This window comes from Typha latifolia, chromosome 3 (assembly GCF_019914945.1).
Source record: "Typha latifolia isolate L0001 chromosome 3, TyphaL0001v2, whole genome shotgun sequence".
Classification (NCBI taxonomy): Eukaryota; Viridiplantae; Streptophyta; class Magnoliopsida; order Poales; family Typhaceae; genus Typha; species Typha latifolia.
Window position 1 is genome coordinate 12304932 of NC_133088.1, and position 23455 is coordinate 12328386.

A 23455-nucleotide genomic window follows, 5' to 3' on the forward strand; every position below is an offset into this window, starting at 1 on the left:
TCTAGAATTTGCCGAAGGATTAACAACAATTGCGAGCTAATCATGGACCGATGACCTATGATTTCCAACGTTTGAAATGATAACCACATCATCTAACAAGTAGTCTTTTTCTTAACACACTCCATAACCATAATTAATTAGCAATCAACACAAACTCTCTCTCTCTCTCTCTCTCTCTCTATATATATATATATATATTTATATACCTCCACTGTCTCGTGACTAATTCATGATCCTTAGCTTAGCAAACCATTGCAAATAAGTAAGTTATTAATGAGCAAGTGGATCATGTAGGGCTTTACTAATAATGGTAGAGTTGTTCATATATATGGATGAATGACCTTTTAGTGATCGACCCCACCCATATATAGGATAGATATGGTATATATATATATATATGCAGGCATTACGTGCATGCATCTATATATATATATACTTTATTTATACTTATTAGTCTCCCATGGGATGCCATGGCAGTGAGAAAGTTGAAGACAGAGTACGTTGTCATGTTGGCAGCCAAACTAGCGAAGACTAAAGGTGAGCTTATTAATTGGCTAATTTTTGGTGGTGGTGATGGCGATCAATTCATGTTGAAAACGACACGCAATCATCAGGCAATTATCTGATGGATTAATGGAGAATATTTTGTTAATTTTCATAACTAAAAAATTTAAAATATCTAAATTATTCCTTATTTTATACTAAAACCGATGGATGGCGGAAGAAAAGTAAAGGGTTAATTTATTCAAGGGCACTTCAGTCACTTCACATACGGGTAAGTAAAATAGGATATAAACAATAAGAAAATTAAAATGCATAGCGTCTTTGATTAATTTTCCTAAATTAAAAGATAGGGCAAATTATAAATTAATTTATGTGGTTTTGCTTAATTTTAACTTGGCCCACAATGAGTTGCGATTGCTAGATTTTTTTTTTCATCCAAAACTAATGGTGGGAATGTTGGAATTGACGTGCATGGCCATAATTAAGCTACTAAATGATCAAACTACTCATATTATTTCAAGTTAGACTCTATTTATGCACTTAATAGTGTGAATCATAATGGGTTTAAGTATCTCTAGTTATAATTAATGTCTTGTTTGCAAAGTAATGAGCAATCTAGTAATTCCCCTCAAATTTTACTGCATAAGTTGAGGTAATTAAAGGTGTAATCGAATTCAAAATTATCTGTTATTGCGTCCGTTATGAACCTAACTAATTCAGAGTCGGATCTCAATTTTCTAATCTATTTAATAAATTAGTATCTAGCCTGAGCTGGAGCTGGCTCGCTTAGACTCGGCTCGATAGGCTCGATATATAAACTTATCAAACCCTAAATCTTAAAAATCCTCAAATCTCAACAAATCCCAACAACCTCCATCTCTGAGATCTCAAATTCTCAAAGCCACCAAAACTAATCCTTCTTCTTCCCCACCGTTGGCCCTCCTCCTTCCCCACGTCAACCCTTGTCCTCCTCCTTCCCCACGGCCGACCCTCCTCATTCCCCATGGTTGACCCTCCTCCTTCCCCATGGTCGATCCTCCTCCTCCTCCTCCTCCTCCTTCCCCACGATCGACCCTCCTCCTCCTCCTTCCCCACGGTCGACCCTCTACCTTCCCCACGGTCGATCCTCCTCCACTTCCTTCCCCACGGTCGACCCTCCTCCTCTTTCCCCACCGTCGACCCCCTCCTCCTCCACCATCCGGCGTCCCAATCTCTAGCGTCACGGGGTCGAGGAAGCTGAGGTCTCGGAGAGCGGAACGGGCGACAACGGCAGGACGGGGAATCTTTTAATGGCGGAGACGAGTGCGAAACTCCTCATGCTCAAACGGCCTTCTCGGTTCGAACCCCCGCAACTCCCACGTCCATCGGTTCTTCTACTCTACCATTGCTGGCCGTGGGTTGGGTAGTAACCTGAGTGGTAAGAAGAGAGAGAGAGAGAGAGAGAGAGAGAGAGAGAGAGAGAGAGAGAGAGAGGAGAAACGAGGGCTTGATAATATGCTCGGGCTCGGGTCGGCCCAGCTCGAGCTCGGCTTGAGTTAAGCTGAGCCGAGCCTGAGCAGAATTAGAATTCTCGAAAGTCATTTCAAGCCAAGCCTGAGCCATAGCCAACTCGCTCAGGCTCGGCTCGTTTACACCCCTATTAGTATCCGATCATATTCAGATTCGCAGCGAATACTAACTAAATATTTATCAAAGCTTTGATGAATATTTAATATATTTTTTTGTTTAGCCCATAGACAATGCTTACATTGTCCAATACTTAAAAGCTTTGGATTATTCTAATTCTTGTATTGTATGAATAATCTTGAATCTCTCAAAAAATAACCTCCAGATCTCTATTATGGTTGCTTAATATGTTAAGTTTACATCATTTTTTATGCATTGATTAAAATATCATACTCTAACTTTTAGCTATTAAATTATCATAATTTAGTACGAATAGATGTGACTTGTTGCTTTGGAATAAGATTATTATAATTTTTTATTTCACAGTATACGAACTATTCATAGAGGAATTTGAATTCGGCTTTGAATTTAAATCTGATTCGAGTCCAAACGTAATCTATAATAGATAAAAATATTTAAGATCTGATTTGACTCCAAAAACTAAATAAATTTAAATCTAATCTTTGTACATATTCAATTTGAAACACAAGGAACTCAAAGAGTCATGGAGAACGAAATTTTTGTTGTTCGTACAACTATAAATATTATTAGTGGAAAACAAAGGTATCATAAAGTCAACAAAAAGCAATCATATATACTCTATAATTTTAGTTGATAGTGATTAACAGTTTAATTGGTCCGCTAACTACTACTGGGCATTGGCTAATGATCAACAAGACATTTTTATTATGTTCGAAAGTCTCATTAATGAGTGCTTAGAAGAAAAAAAATTTAAAAGAAGAAGAAGAAGGGTTGGTGCAAATTCACTGCATTAGATCCTTCCTTATATGTTCAACCAAAACGAAGTGGGTCTTTTGATTAAGATTGATGTCCAAACTCGCTGGTCTTTAGCTGGGTGACACTTCTTCTTCTGCCTTGTTTCCTTCTTCTCACCCCCACCACCACCATGATCAAAGCTAACTCGTAGTACTACTGACTGATGACAATGATATCAAGAAACTCGTCAATTTCTCCCTAATTTCACACCATAGCCTTTAAGCTCTAGGTCTCATCTTGCTGTCTTTAGATTCCACAGCCATTTTTATTATTTGCCACTAAGCTAAAGGTGGTCATGGATGGAGACTTGCAGTCATTAAAGGTGGGGAGGTAAAAGGGGGGGGGGGGGGGGGCAGAAAGAGAAAAACCCTAGTATCAAAACTATTATGAGATACCCTCTTCCCCTATCATTACTTGATACTAGTCCTCTTCAACCATGCACTTTTTATAGTCTTATTAAACTTTTCTTTTTCTTTTTCTTCTTTCTTCCTTTCTTTCTTTCTTTATAGGGAGTATCATTATTTGTTTAAGTTCTTACTACAAGCCAAAGGGTTAATGAGAAATATTAAACTGTTAAGTACTGCAGTGAGTTTAGTTAGAAGGGTGTGCAAGTAAATAAGAAAGATTTTAGTAGACGCAAAGTTTGGCTTCTTTTTTGGTCAGTTTTTAAGCCCCAATTGGGGAGGAAATAGAGCATATAGCTGGCTATCTCTATCTGAACACTAATTAGCAGTGCGTAAATCCTACCTTTTTTGACCAAAGATATAAACAAATTATGTTCTTATGATTCCAATAACATGCATTTTATTAGATCAAGGAAGCCATTTATTTATAGCTAATGCTTTATTTGACTAGCGAAAGTTTGAAAGAGAAATTAGTAGATAGAGATTTCAGATACCTTTTCTCTTTCACAAAATTAATAGCAAATAAGATGGATTTTGTATACATATAACATAATAACACTCCTTCAAACTTATACAATTAACTACTTAATTAAACTTCTTAATCTCCAACAAGAGAGGAAGCTAGTAACAAGACTCTAATCAGAGATGGAAAGGGTTAATAATAGTATTATTATTATTATTATTATTATTATTATTATTATTATTATGGTAGAACTGCCGCCCGCTGCAATTACTCTCTGGCGATGACGAAGTCGAATTCCGAAGTGGAGTCGGCGACGGAGACAACGATCCCAAAACCATTGCCGAATCCCCTTCCTCCCTTTCCCTCTTAGGGTTAGGGTTAGGGTTAGGGTTAGGGGTAGGGGTAGGGTTGGGGTTAAATGGCGGGATCTCGAAGCTCCCCATCGCCGGCGGCGGGTGGCGCCACCGGGGGAGCGGGCCGGCGAGGAGGAGGGTCTGCAACAACGGCCCTGCAGCCACCACTGCCTCCACCAACCTCCCCTTCTCTGGCAACCCCCTCCTCCTCGCCGCCGCCTCCATCTCCGCCTCCACGGAAGGAGGAGGCGGGGCCGCCACCGGAGGGGGAGGAGGGCTCGTCCCGTTGCTCCCCTCTTCCTCCTCCTCCGCATTGCTCCCCTCGTCCACCGCAATTGCAGGTTGGATCGGATTAGGGCTCGGGCTGGGGTTAGGGTTTGGCGGTGATGGTGATGGCGATGGGTCAACGAGGAGGAGGAGGAGGGCGTGGCAGTGGCGGCGGAGCTCGTCGCGCTCCCTGGTGACGGCGTCGAGGAGGTGGGCGAGGTGGAGGGCTTGGGACTCCATCCGCACGAGCTCCTCACGCGCCGCGGCGCGGGTGGAGTCGAGCTCCGCGGTGACGCGGAGGAGCGCTTGCCGGAGCTCCGATAACTCGGCGCCGCACGAATCCTGCTTCCATCCACTCGTCAACTTCAGTAAGAGATTTGGGGAGAATTGTGATGGACATGGGTGAGGAGGAGGAGGAGGAGGTGGTGACTGTAATGGTGGTGGTGAGGTTACCTGCGGTGTGTCCCAAAGAGGCGGAGGAAGGTGGTGGTGGAGGTGGAGGTCCATTTATAGATAGATAGATTTAGTGTTTTTATGGGACAAAAAAGAAAGAAGGGAGGCTTTAATAGTGGAGACCTGCAATTCTCTGCTATCTTGTCAGAGAGAAGAAGAGGAGAGAAGAAAAAGGAGTGTTTTGAGAGAGAGTAGTACTGAAAGAGATCTCAGAGAGACAGACACAGAGATGAGGAGGAGAGAAAGGTTGTTGAGTTGGGTCGGTTTTTAAAACAGAGAGAAAATAAATATGTGTCTTATTTTATTATTGTAGGGGTGATGTAGGTTTAAGGTTCCTAATAACATCATTTATAATATTGCTAATTACTAGTGATTATTAATAGAGATCATCATCTGAGTATACTCGTTAGGGTTGGCAATAATATGCTAAACGGGTTTGAATTTAGTCTAATAGGGTCGTAAGCGGATTAACTCGATTATTAAACGTGTCATATTTATGTTTCTCACATTAATTCTTTATAATTTGTTTAACATATTTATGACTCTGTTTAACATCATTCATAATACAAAAAATACTCATTTATAACTCAAAAAATTCTATAAAATTTGAATAACTCATTTATGTCTCTAATAACCCGTTTAATAAACATATCATATTGACCTATTTAATAAATAAATTATGTTCGTGTTTATATTATCATGATCTAATCCGTACCCCCTTTTTAGTATTAACTCTGGCGAGTAATTTATTTAATTAAAATATATAAAACATGGCTAATTTGGTAAAAACTCATGAAAAGACCATAATAATATTTGTGACAAATATACCCATTAAACTATTTCCAACTAGCGAACCTGTGACGAAAAATAAATAAAAAGAAGTACGTGATTGATGAGAGTATAATTATCTCTCAAAAGTAATAATAATAAGTAATAGTATGCTTAACAAATATCTAACACTTGTCTTAATTTTATAGTTTCAAAATTAAAGGGAAGTGGAGCTTTACGAGACGTTTCTCTCGTGATGTGTATTGCTCCCCACCTTGATGACATGAGTTACTGGCCAATGAGAGAAGGTGCTCTCGTCCTCTAATCTCTATAAATTAAGCTCATCAACTATAATTAATTAAACGTCCAGAAAGTTATATAATTTTAATACTGGTAGTAATCTGTCTCTGTTCGAACGGGTCAATATAATTTTATCAAACATACGCTAATTCAAACTTAGCCCATTTAATAAATTAACTTGAGTTAAAACCATTTTTAATACCAACTGCTAGTAATCTCTCTCTCTCTCTGTCTCTGTTTAATTAGATACTTAAATACTTCATTTGTAAATGTTAATGTTTTCCTACTCGGATGACATTAATTGTAATTAGTAAAATCTTTAGGGTTGAATAATTTTGAAAACGGAATAAGCAGCCGCAATGAAAAAAATATTATTCAAATACAACGGTTTAGACACCATTTAGTCTAATACAGTCATTATCTTTAAACTATGATAGTCTTTACATCCTCATTAGCGTAATATAATCCACATATCTATCGACAGACAGAGATTAAGATGTGAAAGTATAGCAAGAAAATAGCATCATAAAAATGTGTTATTTAATTGTGTCGTTTTCATCGTTGGTCCTCAAAATTATTTTTCTTTCTTAACGTGTAAACAATTAGTTTGAAAAAATATATCAACTTTAACAATAAGTTATTATATCTCGAAATATGATTTTTTTTTTTTTGCATAATATAACATGTCATAATATTTAATATGCGTATATGAAATAAAATAATTCTAATAAATATTACTAATAGAAGTCATCAAAAAATTTTGGACAAGTTCGCTAAGAGCTCATTAAGTATGAATTTGAAGATCTTTTACTTTAATTAGAGACTTTTGACACGATATTATTACTATGTTCGAGAAATAAATTCATCTTAGAAAGCCAAACATATTTAATATGATCTTCATAAAGCACAACAAACAAGCTCCTAATTGTGGGACCATAGTGAAACTTAAAATACACGCATACATTCTATATCTAAATATAAGAAACTAAACGACCCATGTATCAAGCCCAAATGACACATAGAAATAAATTAAAAAACAGTTCAAACAATGATAGGGATGCGACGGCGAAAGAGAAGGGATCGGAGGCAAAGAAAATGATGCAGTGGCAGACAAGAGGGGAGAAGTAGCCATGTAGGGAAAGCAATATCCTCGACAATGGGAAGAAAAGCGGGAAGAGAGAAAGAGGAATATAACCGAGGAAGAAACTGAGATTGGTGGAGAAGAAAAATATCCACTTTAGGCAGGAGAAATGGACTCTTCCCTCTTCGCAGCTAAAATTGCTAGACAAGGTAGAGGAAAAAAAAAAAGGAAGAAGAAGAAACCCTATATATAAATAAGAGAGATACCTCCTTCTGCTAACATAAATAAAATCCTCTCTCCTCATTATTCTTGTTTCTAGCTTATATATTATTAATTTTCACAACTTTTCAATTCTAAATCTATTCATATTCTTGTTTGTTTATCTACAAAGTAATGCAAAGCTACACCAAACCATCTTCCTATCTTGCTAGCTGACAACATCTTTGGGCAAATTAAGATGTCTTCTTATGCCACCGAGTCCATTAGACAATACTACCTCTTATCTCGAGTTTTTGACCAAATTGGGCATCTCATATTTTTATACACTTAGCAATCAAAAAATAGGGATAAACTTATCCATGTTTCATGTAAGTTGTAGAGCAATAAATTTTTTATTCTATGTAAATATAAAACGTTGATTTCATCGGCACTTTATTTCTATCAAAAATAAAATATAAAGAGTGAGAAATTTATTATTTAGTTTATCTTTATCTAATAATTATATAAAGTAGAAATAAAATAGAGATACTTATCATATTACAATCAGATAAACTAAAATAAAATTAATAGATTCAGACTTGGCTAAGATAAATAGACATAAGATATTATTAATTCTCACTTTTATCACATATTCTCATATTTATACATAATTTTACTTCTTATATATAATGCTGAAAAATTCAACAATTTTATTTTATTTTATTGGGCCTATTTGTTTGCAGTTGAATGTCAAAAATAGATTCTCTGGATAATTGTAGAGATGGACCATTTAAGTTAATAAGTTTAATTGTGAGGAGGACTAATTTGGTCAAAAACTCTCTTATCTCTATTTTTTTTCTTTTATTTAATATTTAAGAGAAATTATATTTTATCTTCATTCAGTTGAGATGTATGATCTTTTATTTATCATTTAATCCTTTGAATTTCTAATCTATGTAAGAACTCTTAGTGTTTATATTTAAACTAAGGTGAATTTATTTTTTTTATTAAAAATAGTTTTATTTTTTAAAATATTTTTGCAATATTTCAATGTAAAAATAAGAAAAAGTGAGATGAAAGAAGTATTAAAAAGGATTTTTTGTTCAAAAAAAAGAAAGTTATTTCTTAATTATGTTGTAAAACAAAATGAGTATTTTAATTATTAACAATAGCTAGAAATTTTTTTTTTGTTTAATTATTCTAGAGTCTGAAGGTAAGAGTAAACCCTTGCTTGATACAAAGACACTTAAGCCTCGTCAAATCTTTTAACTAACAAGACAAAATTATTCAATCTAAGCTCCGAAGATGTCGTGCCGCCGAGTTATTGCTCTTAGACCATCCCATAGGCTCCAAATATGAAGCTAAAAATGGAGCAATAGCCTCGTGAGTTAGATATATATTAAAATAATAATATAATATATATTATTATATTAGCTATTTTAAATTACTTAATAGGTCATCTTAATGTTATTATTTTTTAATAAAAAATATATGGTTAGAAAACTCTCATCGAGATCTTTAAAATAAGACTAATATTCAATAGTTTCAGAAGTAATTTTAAATTACTAATTTTTTAATTAAATGCATTGAAATTACATTACACGAAATAAACATCGCAAATAAGCATTACATGTCATTAACTAAAAATATCAAAAGTACATTACATAAAATAAGCAGAAATTACCCAAATATAATAAAAATAATAGATGTTTAATATTCTGGTAAGTCATCTCCGTAGCCATCTGTTTCGATTCCGTAGCCACGGTTATGGTAAGTCATCTCCGTATTTTATTTTTAATGTATTTCATGTTTGATGTATTTCATATCTAATGTATTTTAATTTTTAATATTTACATTGGGAATAATTTTGAGTAATTATATTTTAGGACACATAATTTATTAGACTCATTTTTATAAATAATAAAAAAAATTTAATTTAAATTAACTCAAAAATAATTTAATATTAGACTCGGCCTCGATGAGACCTTTCCAATGGTATTATTTTTGTTAAAAACCGATTAGTAAAACTAATTATATACTTAATTTAACTAACTAAATTATTTAATAAATGATACAAATGGAATTAAAATTATTGAATGTAATAATTATTAGGCAATTTTGGTATTTTTTGCTAGTTCCAAATTTGAGCTAGTTTTAGAGCCCCATTGGAGCTCCGGGTTCCAAATCAAATTCTAAATTTGGAGCCCGATTGGAGTTGCTCTTAGAGTATCTCCAATGCTTGCTCCATATTTGGAGCCCAAAAGGCTCCAAATATGGAGCCAAAAATGGAGCAAGAGCCCGGTGCACTCCAATGCACCGGGCTCCATATATAATATTAGCTATTTTTAATTGCTTAATAGATCATCTTAGCGTTATTATTTTTTATTAAAAAATATATGGTTAGAAAACTCTCATCGAGATCTTTAAAATAAGATTAATATTCAATAGTTTTAGAAGTAATTTTAAATTACTAATTTTTTAATCAAACGCATCGAAATTACATTACACGAAATAAACATCGAAATAAGCATTACATGTCATTAACTAAAAATATCAAAATTACATTACCTAAAATAAGTAGAAATTAACCAAATATAATAAAAGCAATAGATGTTTAATATTCTGGTAAGTCATCTCCGTAGCCACCGGTTCCGGTTCCGTAGCCATCTTCTCTTTCTTGACTGTGTTCACCTTCTTGCGATGAACCTCCGACTTAAAAATGAAAATGAATATTGCTTATCGAAGAGGCACGGGAATGAAGGAATATAAATTTTAATGTAATTTTTATTTGATGTATTTCATTTTTAATGTATTTCATGTTTGATGTATTTCATATCTAATGTATTTTAATTTTTAATATTTACATTGGGGATAATTTTGAGTAATTATATTTTAGGATACATAATTTATTAGACTCATTTTTATAAATAATAAAAAAATTTAAATTTAAATTAACTCAAAAATAATTTAATATTAGACTTATTTTTATAAATAATAAAAAAATTAAAATTAAAATTAACTCAAAAGTAATTTAATATTAGACTCATTTTAAAGGTCTCGATGAGACTTTTCCAATGGTATTATTTTTGTTAAAAACTGATTAGTAAAACTAATTATATACTTAGCTTAACTAACTAAATTATTTAACAAAGGATACAAATGGAATTAAAATTATTGAATATAACACTTATTGGGCAATTTTGGCATTTTCAAAATGTTGATGTGACAAATGGAGCCCGGCTACATTTTGATGGTGGGGCTCCAAATTTATGGCTCCAAATTTGAAGCCCCATATAGAGCCCGGTTGGAGCTCCACCGGGCTCCAAATTTGGAGTTTTGGAGCCCGGTTGGAGATGCTCTTAGTCGCTTCAGCACCGAGTTACTCCTCCAAACCTACACACCGCTGAGTCATTAAACTAAGCCAAGGTGAGTTGTCAAGCCAATTAAGCCACCACAACAACCAAATAATTTGTCTACAAAAGTTAGATAAGTTTAGAAAAACACTTTGTATTTTGGCCTAACATAGTTTGTATTTTCGGCTAATTTGTTTTGTTCATATTTTACTATTTTGATTTCAGCTATAATTAACGGCTATCATTATTAGTTAATCACAACAAATTTTTCAACAAAGGCTATCACTGTAGAGAAGGATTAGCGTTGAATCCCTTTTGACTTTGATTTAGCACTCGACGGTGGGCTGACAAGTACCCCTGTTGCACCAAAATCCTCTAATGGCGAATGCAGACGATCCGCTACCATGTCTTTGGCTCGGACCATCCGAAGTTTGAAAATTAGGTTCGGAGTCCACAGCTTCGGATAACCGTTTAATTCATCCGAACCTCTTCCACTCTTAATTCTCAACCTCGCTCGCTCTAGAGAGAGAGAGAGAGAGAGAGAGAGAGGAGTTAGGGTTATCTTGGGAGCTTTTTCTTGGTTGTTCATGGAGGGGGTCAGTATTCTCTACTCAGGAATCAACGCCATTGGTAGCGCTCAAGGTAACTATTTCTTTGTCCGCTTCTATGGTTTCTTGCGGTGTTCATTCTTGGATTAGATTCTTCCTTTTCTTTGGTTTTGCTCCTACGAAACCCTAATCTGGGTTGTATTTATCAGCACCCCAAGAAATCGACCCAAATATAGCGATGCCAATGGCGGAACCCGCCACGAGGAGAAAGAGACTCTCCGACATCACCAATCTAACTAGTAATGGCCGGCCAACAAATGTGAGAAGTGATCCACAAGACCAAGAAATATCGAAAGCTATTCCCTCGACGAACGCCAAGGATTATATTGCGCAGTTAATTAAGGTGAACCCAAATCCCCAATTTTCGTTATTTATCTAGATTTATGAAAAAGGAGGGATCTTTTTCTGAATAAATTTGTTTCTCTGGTCCCAATACCAGGAGAATTCGGCTATCTTGAGGCTTCTTGGGGAAAGAAAGTATGTTAATGATCTGATCTGATTGGATTATGCCTTAATTTGTATGAATTTATTGTGTTTGTTCGAAAATTTTGATGGATTGGTCTTTGATGGCACACAGTAAGATCATAGAATTAGGTAGTGTTGAGCTGCAGAAGCTTCGGATCACTCTACAAAAAGTACAGCAGCAGAATTGGGTTCTTGCCCAAACAAACTCTCAGATGCTAGCTGTTCGTTCTCATCCTTCCCTGTTCTTATTTTCAATGATTACTTCCCTTTTTTTCTAACTCTTTTACTAATATTAGATGCTCCCATTCTTTATTTGCAGGAGTTCAATTTAGGTAAAGAGAAAGTAAGTTCCATACTTTTCTCCTTATATGTGGAAATTTATGTCACTCTTGTAAAACGATGTCAGAAATGTGATTTTTTTTAGCACCAAAAGCTAACGAATGAATGCATTTGTGTCATTGTTTTGTGTAAAGATGAAAGCATTACAGCATGAGGTACGATGCACCGCCACTGCTTTCAGAGCAAAGACATTGGAATTGGAGGTCTGAATTTATTAATTTTCTGACATAGTTTGTTGGCATTGCCCTTGAGACTTTAAATTAATTTTTTCCCCGTAGGAGGCAAAGAGATTGAACAAGCAACACAACAAACAACCAGACGAGAAGATAAGCTTCGATGTAAGTATTAAAATTTGTTATCATTTGTTAAGTATAACATTCTGAAGCCAACTTCGTTGTCCTCAACAATGCTCATGCTCAAATTTTATAGGTCAAGGAGGAAAACAACAAGGCAATTCATATTGTTTCTGATGCATTACATCCAACTAGTAATAAGAAGACCTGCAATCCCAGTAGGAAGCGCTTGCAGAGAAGTCAATGTAATCTGAAACTTTATTTGTTGCCTGCCATACATATTGAAGTTCTATGTTAAAATTTTCATATAAACTTTATTTGTTGCCTGCCATACATATTGAAGTCAATGTAATCTCACAGCTTTTGGATCTTCCACATCAACACAAGAAGTAACTGCAAAGCAGAATCATAACTCTAGAAGGTATATGTCTTTACTGGTATAGATAATAGAAATATAACAGTGCGATCTTTATCACTGTTGAACAAAGAACTGAATGGTGCAAAGTGGCTCTTGTATTTATTTAAGCAGGCAGTCTTTAAGAAGGAAATCCAGTAACATGAAAGTGGAACTAAGTGAACCTACAGGGGAATTATTTGAGATTGATGATCTAAAATTGCCGATTCGATCACTGATTAATGGCACTGTGCATGAAGACAGTTCTAGCCAGATAGACTCTTCTATGCCTGCTTCTGTTCCTGATGTTATACTCAACCCTGTGAGCAAAGAATTAAGGGAGAAGAGCTGCTTAGAAATGCAAATACCACGGAGATCATCTCTTGGAAGGCCACTTCGCAAGGCAGCCGAGAAAGTAAGTTCTTACAAGGAAATACCTGTTAACATCAAAATGAGAAGAGCTGGGTAGTTAAAAGTTATTTGAAAGCTTATGCTCTGCATAAGTTCGATTCCTGGCCAATTGAGATTTGATAGTTCCACGCTTCTGAATGTTCAGTGATGCAATCTACTTCTTTTTCACTAATGTAAGTGTTATTTCTTGTTCAAGTGATGAGAAAAGCAAGTTGCCAGGTAAAAATACCTCACTCCTTTATTGTACCATGGTTAGTGTATTCCTCTCTTAGCTAGTCTTGAACAATAGATATTTTATACGTTGTTGAATCACGTCGCATGTATTTGTTCCTGCATACTTAGCTAGCTACAATGGATCTTTTTTTACTTTGATCGTCTGTGAATGATCATCATATCAATCCACTTGTAACAAGCAATTGTTTTCTTGTGAAAATATCAGAAACTATTACATGCCTATGTGGTGATTTACTGATTTTGTCTAAATCTTTCCGTTTTATCTGCTCAGGACCGATATTGCATGTCAACAAACTCATTAGAATCTTGAAATGTCTTGTTCTAAAACAAATGGTCTACTAGTTGCTCTACATTATATTGGTTCTCTGTTTTGTAATTTCAACTTGGTCTAGAGCTTCGCAATAAATAAGCATGGACTGCTGATTTAATGGTTCTTTCTTTATATATGTAGTACATATTGAAAGAATCACTCAATATAAGAAGACCCATAAGAAATGGGGTCTCTCTCTTTATACATCTTGTGCACAAGAATGCTCTCTTTCTCTTAAAGATTCATTAACACTTTTAGGGTAGGAAATATGTTTTTCTCTTGTGGAGGCTTAGCATTTATTTCTTTACAGCATAGTGCTAAAATCAATAGCATGATCTGTCTCCTTGCTTCCCTTGGTAGGTAATATATATTTTAGCAAATCTTTGCGGAAATATTGAAGTAATGATCATGTTGGTCCTAAATAAGCTGGAAGTAATGTTCTATTGTTATGTTATACTGTCTACTCTCATTTAAACTTACTAGCTTTACTATTTTTCTACTTCATATCATGCTTAAATGGAAATAAATTTCGATAGTTTATCTATCAATTGTAATTTTGAAGAAACTTGTGATAACAAATATCATGGTACTAATGGATTGTAACTTATTTATGATTCATTCTGTACACAGAAAAATATAATTGATATACAGAAATTTTGGATATAAAGATTGCAAACCACTTGAATTAAAACCTTTGTTTGTGTATGTTTCTGTACAGATCATATCCAAAGAGTACTGATTAATTCAATATTATCATGTAACCATTTGTTTCATAAGAACCAAAAGTTTTTCAAACTATATACTATAGAAAATGCCTATAGTAGTTCTCTAAATACACAAAAAGACTATTTTTTTCTAACTTATTTTTTGTCTATTTATTTTTTTATCAGTATTTATGGATTGATCACAAGTCGAAATGTGGTTAGAGAGCACTTAAAATCTTGAGATTATACTAAATTCAGTTAATATCGAACTCGTAACATTTCCTAATATATTTGATAATCGTCAATTAAAATGAGACATTTTCTCAATCTTTATTCGAATCAATCAAATATGTTGAATAATTAGTCATAATCATCGTATAAATAAGAGCACATAATAAAAATAATGTTCAAAATACTATATAAATTTATTCATATTAATAAAAGGAATAATACTATGTTTGTTCCTATTCATTCATCAGGTTGAGAAAGTGATAGAGATAATTAAGAAGCTACAAATCTTTTCTCACATAGATGATCAAAAAGTGTTTGCTTTAATGCACAGTTGTATCACATCACCTGATTTAATCTCACTGCCAAAAATTTTCATCAAAAGATTCACCTCCACCAATTCTTCTACAGCCAATAATAGCTTGTGACTACTACAAAAGTAAGGTTCAAATTATTATATCTAACATCAAACATCAAATATCAAAACCAAAGTCATGTACATAAATCTAGGTAAGAATGCTAGTTTTTTTTAAAATTTTTTTTTTATTAATGATCACATTTTAATAATAGATGGATGGCAAAGGAGCTCATATTACATAAATATTCCAGCTGTATTATTAAACACTAAGTTCTACTTCTCTAAGAAAAAAATAAATAAAGAAAATAACTTGGCAATTGCATTTTACTTTTAATACCTCAAAAACATCCTAAGTAAACTTTCAGCAAAATCTACTTACTATTGTAATATATATATATATATATAATTTAAAATACTAAAGGATCCAGTTCTCATTTTAGTTTTACCTTAACATTGAAGAATTAAGGCCCATTTTATATCTATAGTTAATTTAACTTATTTTTGTGGTTAATGATCATAACCAAGTAGATATGCAAATATCCCACTGTTGATTCATATGACATCCAACCTTACCTAGTCTTCTAATGATCAAAATAATTCCCACTTTACTTTTTGGTTGATGGGAGATTTTGTTCTATATATGTCCCCCCTAAGACTTAGGACTTGTACTAATAATTAATATTACCTTCTAGCTTTGCTCTCATGCATTATTAAAGGTTGGGGTCTAGGTATTATTATTATTATTATTATTCTAAATGGACTCACTTAGCATGTGAGCATCATTAAACACCACTCTTCTATCCGGGAATCTTTCGAATCCGTGACTTTATTAATGAATCAAGCATTGACCATCATCTCTTGTAGAGAGAAAAATTTCACTAAGGGGATTAAAGTTTAGTTAATTACCATCCTTGATGAATGTAAATTTTTAACCATGATAATTATTTTGCTCTCTCTCTCTCTCTCCCCTCAAACAACTTTTTAAAAATTTAATTTTTTTTTTTAAATTTTAAATTAAATTTTAGAGTTTTTGGCGAAGGTAGAGGGGGAGAGAACGAGAGGACTTAAAATAATAGTTGATTAAAGTGATATATTAATATTTTTTAATTATAAAATAATAATTGATAAATATAAAATATTAGATAGGAGAAGAAAAAAATAAATAGATATTATTATACTAATATAGACCTATGTAATTATTTTACTTACTGTATCAGTATAAAAAAAGTTTATACCAAAACAAGTTCATTATATAATAATATTCCTCGATTAATCTTAAAAATGAGTTCCTCTTTCACTTTTATCTAAACCTTAAGAAACTTACTCAGGAGTATTAAAGGCATATTACATTTATAATTAGTTTAACTTATCTATATAGTAAGCATTGTTCATTAAGAAAACTAATTTCAAAATGTTAAGGTATTAAGCATAAACTGAGTTAAGTTACTAATATTAACATAATAGAGTATGAATGATGACAAAGGCAAGTGCATGGTATTGTTTATATACAAAATATGTCTATTAAAATATAAAAATCACCATTATCTAATAGCTTAAAATTTTAAAGTATTTAGTGGGTTAACATAGTATCAAAGTCAAAAGTTATAAGTTTAAATCTTATCATATTTATTTTTATCTTAAAAATATAATATAAAACTCCACCTATTCAAATTAAATTTATTTTTTAGTTCTATCAAACTATCTCTCTGCTTAGAAGCGACCCATTTAATTAAATCCCAGTTTCCATGAGATAAAGTTTTGTCATCCATCACAATTAGTTTAATGTCTTCAAGCTTTTTCTCCATGACCAACTTGCATGCCACTTAGTCTGCTTAACTTCATCAAGAAGATTAAATGATTACCCATTATAATAACCCAGGAGTACTCAAACTTACCATGCTACATGGTGAACAATAGTTATCATTATCATCTTACTAATTAATGTAAAAGATTAAGGAAAAAAAGACTCTCTCTAGATCTCTTTGCACTTTAGATTTAAAATGTGAGCTTTTAAAAGGGAAGAGAGAGAGGGGGATACAAACACAGCAGTGAGCACATGACACTCATCAAGTTAAATTAACCATGGATACTTATCTTAAGACTAACAGCTAAGCTAACCCATGCATCCTTTCGTTTACTTCTATACAAATCTCTTTCCTCACTTTAATTGTTCTTCTTTTATTTTTATTTTTTAATACTTTTACTCGGAAGAGTTCGATTTAATTTCTTTTTCTTTCTCCCCCCCACCCCACCACACTTAATTAAGGGAAAACATAGCATATTTGTATATAATTAGGGTTAATTATAATTTAAGGGTACTAAATTACTAATAGGTGGAGAGCAGGGAACACACGTGGAGAGATTCCATTGGGTCGAGGCTCCCGAGGCCAAGACCCTAAAACAAGGGAGAGGGATGGGAGCTACCTGCGCCGTTTAGCTTTTGTATCTTTTCTGCTAGCTTTTTCCACTGTGACTGTGGGACTAAAGAGCTACTGCTACTCTAATCTATTATTAAATTATATATATATATATATAAAGGAAAGAAAATTTGCATTTAACACACTGCATTTAGTGAGATTACAGTTTGAAACCTGTTATTTTACCATTTATAAATTACTCTTGAGAGCCCAACAAAGATCACCATTTTTGCAAGGTTTGAAAACTCAAAATGGGCTCAAATGTAGGGTGTTGTTATATATATGAACAAGAAAGAAGAAAAGACCTTTAAATAAATAATGTTGGTAGGAAGAGGGTGGCATAATGAGGGTGTTGGGTATAAAGTATAAACAAAGACTTGTGTAGTATAGTAGTATTAATTTAAGCATATAGGGGAAGTGGTGGAAGTGGAATCTACCATGCACCATGTGGACTTTGCCTTGGGATGTGGGTGAAATGCAGTTTAAACTTTAAAACTGGAGGAGGGAGTGGGTGGTGGTGGTGATGGTGGTGGTGGTGGTGGTGGTGGTGGTGGTGGTGGTGGAGGAGGAGGAGGTGGAGGTGGAGGTGAGTGGTGGCTGAGTGACCTCCAAGATGACTTTCTTTTGGGCATATCATGGATATTAGAGCCTACCCCCTTTTTTATAATTATTTTAATATCAACATAAGTTAGTCAATAGTGACAGTCCTTGAGCAAGTGGAATGCATGTGGTGGAACTTAACGAGTAACTTCATCAGTTTAATAAGTTAAAAGAAATACAATTACTCATGCAATATTTCTAGGGTTTAAGTCCAGGATTCCTAAGACCCTAGAACCGTGCAAGATTAATGTATATATATATATATATAAACATCATAAAAGAGCTTCCAAGTTGGTGGTTTGCAAGATAAGAAGGAAACTTATACATGCATTAAGTACAGCAGAGAGGTATTAATTAGCACACAATTTTTATACTAATTGTAACGACTGTAGTTCCGAAAAATGGGAGCCCAAGAACACGTACACTGAGTTGTTGACTACTTGAAAGAAAAAAAAGAAAGTTAGGAGATTGAATTTATTCACTAACTATTAACAAATCCTCGCCGTTGTCTAATTAAAACATAAAGAGTAAAAACAAGACCCTCATTTATCCATGAATTAATGCAAACCTTAATAATATTAATTTGCTAGGCATGGTGCCAAAACAAGCTACAAAAAGCCATCCAACCTAATCAAGTGACATAAGCCACATCACCACCAGGCTTTGACCAAGGGAGGACCACCAACTCCCTATCAATTAAAGAGCCATAACAACTTACGTGCGGTTATCTTTTCATAAATGGCTACAATAATATTAATAATATTAATAATAATAAAACATATATGTATATGTATATAGTTGTTGCCTGCGACAAAGATGGATTAATTTATATAAATCTTTGGGCGGAGCCCAAGGCGAAGCCATCTAATAGACAAGTGAAGTAAATAATAAGTGATTGTATGAAATTTCAATAGCAAAGGAGGAGGCGTAGGGGGGAGTACTGTGAGGAGATGCTTGGTGTTCCCCTGACTTGACACTGAGAGGGCTTTGATGATGATATCTATTCATTTTCGACAACGCCCGCACGAATCCATACGAATATTTATATATATTTTCTTCTAAGTATTCGATGACCATGAAACCAATAGGCACAAGGGTTTCCAACCACAACCAGTGGCAGTGAGTGCATGCATACATGGGGAGGGAGGATCAGGATTCAAGAGTCACCCGCACATGCACTTGGCGTCGTCTCTTTGCTGCTGTTGTTGCACTGGGCGTGACATGAAAATGATCCCTAATATTAGATTAGATGTATAATTCTTGCCATTCTGATATTTAAGTGTGACGGCTGTGACAATATAAATTGGACTAAGTAAGTAAATTACTTTCCGTTATAGTCTACAGTGGACGCGTAATATTTATTATATTATATTATATTATAAAAATATAGAAATAGGTATAGCATGAGTTGGGTTGCTCTCCCTGTGTGTGTGTGTGTGTGTGTGTCTCTCTATCTGCTGTCTTTAATTAGTTTTGCTTGGTTTAAGGTTTAAAAGAGGCAAGAGGAGTGAGAAGAGAGGCAAAGGAGAGGGGAAACCCAATGCAAAAATAAGGAGTGAGACCCCAAAGAGAGACCTTCTTAGTTGGGATTTGAAGCCGAGGAGGGACCTTTGATGATGCCGAGGTCGAGGCACCACCACCACCACCACCACCTCCTTCCTCTCCTCAGCACCAACTTACTACTACTGCTGCTACTGTTATTACTACTACCATCCATTTCCACCACCACCACCGCCACTGCCGCCACCACCACTGAACCCCAAGTCCTTGCTCTCTCCTCATGGCTAAACTCCACCACCACCGCCGCCATCATCCCGGACTGGAGTCCTTCCTCACTTACCCCATGCAACTGGACGCACGTTTCTTGTGACCCCTCCGGCTACGTGACCTCCATCACCCTCCAATCCATCCCTCTCGCCCTCTCCTTGCCCACCGACCTCTGCTCCTCCCTCCCCATGCTCTCCGCCCTCGTCGTCTCCGACGCCAACCTCACCGGCTACATCCCTCCCGAACTCTCCGCTTGCTCTCACCTCGCACTACTCGACCTCAGCTCCAACTCACTCTCCGGACCTGTTCCCTCGTCTCTTGGCTCCGCAGCCGGGCTACGCCACCTCCTCTTGTACGACAACCGCCTCTCTGGAGCTCTGCCTGACTCACTCGGCAATCTCACGCTCCTCGAGACACTACGCGCCGGCGGCAACCGCGAGTTGTCAGGGAGGATCCCCGACTCATTCGCCCGCCTCGCCCGTCTCGTCGTCCTCGGCCTCGCCGACACCAAGATCTCCGGGGAGATCCCTCCCTCCCTCGGAGCTCTCCAGAACCTCCAGACCTTATCCATCTACACGTCGATGCTGTCCGGCTCGATCCCGCCGGAGCTCGGGAACTGCTCCTCCCTCGTCAACCTCTACCTCTACGAGAACTCGCTCTCCGGCCCCCTTCCTCCCTCTCTTGGCCGCCTCTCCAAACTCGAGCGGCTGCTCCTGTGGCAGAACTCGCTCTCCGGCCCGATACCGGACTCCTTCGGCAACCTCTCGTCTCTTATCTCCATCGACTTGTCCATCAACTCCATCTCCGGAGCGATCCCGGCGTCGCTCGGGTTTCTGCCGAGCGTCCAAGATCTCTTGCTCAGCGACAACAACGTCTCTGGCTCGATCCCGCCGACGCTCGCCAACCTCACTTCTCTAATCCAGCTCCAGCTCGATACCAACGAGATATCCGGGCTTATCCCAGCCGAGCTCGCCGCGCTATCCTCCCTCACTCTCCTATTCGCATGGCAGAACCAATTAGAAGGCGCTATTCCGCCATCCTTATCCTCCCTCTCCAATCTCCAAGCCCTCGACCTCTCGCATAACCACCTCACGGGTCCTATTCCCCCTGGCCTATTCCTCCTCCCCAATCTCACCAAACTCTTACTCTTATCCAACGACTTATCCGGCCCCGTCCCGATAGAGATCGGCCGGGCCGAGTCTCTTATCCGGCTTCGGTTAGGACACAACCGGATAACCGGGGTCATCCCCGTTTCTATCGACGGGTTAAAAAACCTCAACTTTCTCGACCTCGCCGATAACCGGATAGCCGGGCCGATACCTTCGGAGCTCGGCAACTGTTCTCATCTTCAAATGCTCGATCTCAGCAACAACACCCTCGTCGGGAATCTCCCCGACTCGCTCGCCTCGATTCCTGCACTCCAAGTGCTCGATGTTTCGCTCAACCGAATCGAGGGTCGGATTCCCGATAGGTTTGGTAAGCTTACCTCGCTCAACAAGCTTGTGTTGAGTAGTAACTCGCTCTCCGGCTCGATACCGGCATCTCTCGGGAAGTGCGATGGGCTCGAGTCGCTCGATCTCAGCAACAACCAGCTCTCCGGAGGAATCCCCGACGAGCTGTGCGAGATGGAAGGGCTTGACATCGCGCTGAACCTTAGTCGGAATCTACTCACCGGGCCGATACCGGAGAAGATTGCGCGGCTCGGCAAGCTCTCGGTGCTCGATCTCTCCTACAATATGCTCGACGGCAGCCTCGCCCCGCTCGCCGGAATGGAGAATTTGGTAACTCTTAATATATCCAACAACAACTTTAGTGGATTCCTTCCGGACACGAAGCTCTTCCGCCAGCTCTCGGCGTCAGACCTCGCAGGCAACCGAGGCCTCTGCACCCGCGGCGGCGACGTCTGCTTCGTGAGCGTGGACGCAGACGGCCGCCCGGGGATCACCGCGGCGGAGGAGAACAGGAGGGTGCACAAGCTCAAGCTCGCGATCGCGCTGCTGATCACTGCGACGGTGGCGATGATCCTCGGGACGGTGGGAATCATAAGGGCGAGGAGGATGGGCGGAGGCAAAGGTAGGGACGACGATGACGCGGAGATGGGCGGGGGAATGTCGTGGCCGTGGCAGTTCACCCCGTTCCAGAAGCTAAACTTCTCCGTCGAACAGGTGGTGCGCAGCTTGGTGGACGCCAATGTGATCGGAAAGGGGTGCTCCGGGGTCGTCTACCGCGTCAATATGGACAACGGAGACGCCATCGCCGTCAAGAAGCTATGGCCCAACACAACGGCGGCGGTGACGGCGACAAAGGATGACGGAAACAGCAGCAGAGTTCGTGATTCCTTCTCCGCTGAGATCCGCACATTGGGCTCGATCCGGCACAAGAACATCGTTCGATTTCTCGGATGCTGCTGGAATAAGAGTACTAGATTGCTCATGTACGACTACATGGCGAATGGAAGCTTAGGCAGCTTGCTCCATGAGCGCAATGGATTCTCGCTTGAATGGGACCTGAGGTACCAGATTGTGCTTGGCTCCGCGCAAGGCCTCGCTTACCTGCACCACGACTGCGTCCCGCCGATCGTGCACCGCGACATCAAGGCCAACAACATACTCATCGGGCTTGATTTCGAACCCTACATCGCCGACTTTGGACTTGCAAAGCTCGTCGAGGACGGGGATTTCGCAAGGTCGTCGAATACCGTCGCCGGCTCCTATGGCTACATTGCCCCTGGTTTGTATTCCACACTACCAGCTGAAAGTTCCACTGTTACATTGGACTTACTGTAATGAAACTGCTTGTAATTTTGGTTGTTGCAGAGTATGGATATATGATGAAGATTACAGAGAAGAGCGACGTCTATAGCTACGGGGTGGTGGTGCTCGAGGTGCTGACGGGAAAGCAGCCGATCGACCCGACGATCCCCGACGGACTGCATGTGGTGGACTGGGTGCGGCGGAGGAAGGGGAGCAAGGAGGTGCTCGATGTGAGCCTCCGGGGCCGGCCCGAGTCTGAGGTGGAGGAGATGCTGCAGGTGATGGGCGTCGCACTCCTCTGCGTTAGCCCTACGCCGGACGAGCGGCCGACGATGAAGGACGTAGCGGCGATGCTCAAGGAGATACGGCACGAGCGCGAGGAGTACGCAAAGGTGGATGTCCTCCTCAAGGGCTCGTCGCCGTCCCCCACCTCTGCGGCGGTGAATGCGGCGACGTCCACCTCGAGCACGCTGACATGCCACCAGAGCAACAGAAACAACAGTAGCTTCTCCGCCGCTGCAATCTACACTTCATCCAAGGCCAAATCGCCCTTTGGTTACAACTCCAGCTATCAGGCCTAAAGAACAATCCATCTCTTGTTCGCTTTTGGTTCTACTCTGCTCCAGCATTGCCATGGAAGGTGGTGGTGGGATGTAAAGAAGATTATATGTTATTTGTTTCTGGTTGGTAGTGTAGCTACAAGGCCTCAACGAATACTTGCAAGAAGGAAGGGCCGTAATGCTGCGAGTGTTCAATATATGCTGCAATAAAGATGAAGATGTTTATGCTCATAGATTGGTTAATACATTATCTTCTCTTGGACATATACTATCTAGTCCCTTGTAACATTATATTGATTGGATTCTGGAAAGTAACAAAGGCATCAGATAAACACAAATCCAAGGGAACTAAGCCTGGGCTATCAGTAGAATCCTAGCCTATCATCTACTGTGGGTAACAACATGTCATTCAGAGTAATATAAGGACT

General features: G+C 37.9%; 3 protein-coding genes across 4 annotated transcripts; 2 read left to right on the top strand and 1 right to left on the bottom strand.

Moving 5' to 3' along the window:
- Positions 1-3845: 3845 nt before the first annotated feature.
- On the bottom strand, positions 3846-5117 carry LOC140783394 (uncharacterized). Its single transcript, XM_073130271.1, has 2 exons — positions 4887-5117; positions 3846-4775 (listed from the first exon to the last, which is right to left on the bottom strand). Exons 1-2 carry the CDS (start codon positions 4938-4940, stop codon positions 3990-3992), a joined length of 840 nt encoding a protein of 279 aa, XP_072986372.1. The 5' UTR covers positions 4941-5117; the 3' UTR covers positions 3846-3989.
- A 5999-nt stretch (positions 5118-11116) lies between these two features.
- On the top strand, positions 11117-13568 carry LOC140784463 (uncharacterized). 2 transcript variants are annotated; one of them, XM_073131883.1, is made up of 10 exons: positions 11117-11228; positions 11344-11537; positions 11634-11671; positions 11772-11880; positions 11979-12002; positions 12133-12201; positions 12277-12336; positions 12428-12536; positions 12652-12712; positions 12818-13568. In XM_073131883.1, exons 1-10 carry the CDS (start codon positions 11174-11176, stop codon positions 13152-13154), a joined length of 1056 nt encoding a protein of 351 aa, XP_072987984.1. In that variant the 5' UTR covers positions 11117-11173; the 3' UTR covers positions 13155-13568. The 2 variants fall into 2 exon arrangements, with proteins under 2 accessions (XP_072987984.1, XP_072987985.1); XM_073131884.1 differs by having other exon boundaries at positions 12821-13568.
- Positions 13569-19392: 5824 nt separating this feature from the next.
- Positions 19393-23291, top strand: LOC140784971 (uncharacterized). The gene is made up of 2 exons (XM_073132625.1): positions 19393-22444; positions 22531-23291. Exons 1-2 carry the CDS (start codon positions 19561-19563, stop codon positions 23046-23048), a joined length of 3402 nt encoding a protein of 1133 aa, XP_072988726.1. The 5' UTR covers positions 19393-19560; the 3' UTR covers positions 23049-23291.
- The last annotated feature ends 164 nt before the right edge of the window (positions 23292-23455 follow it).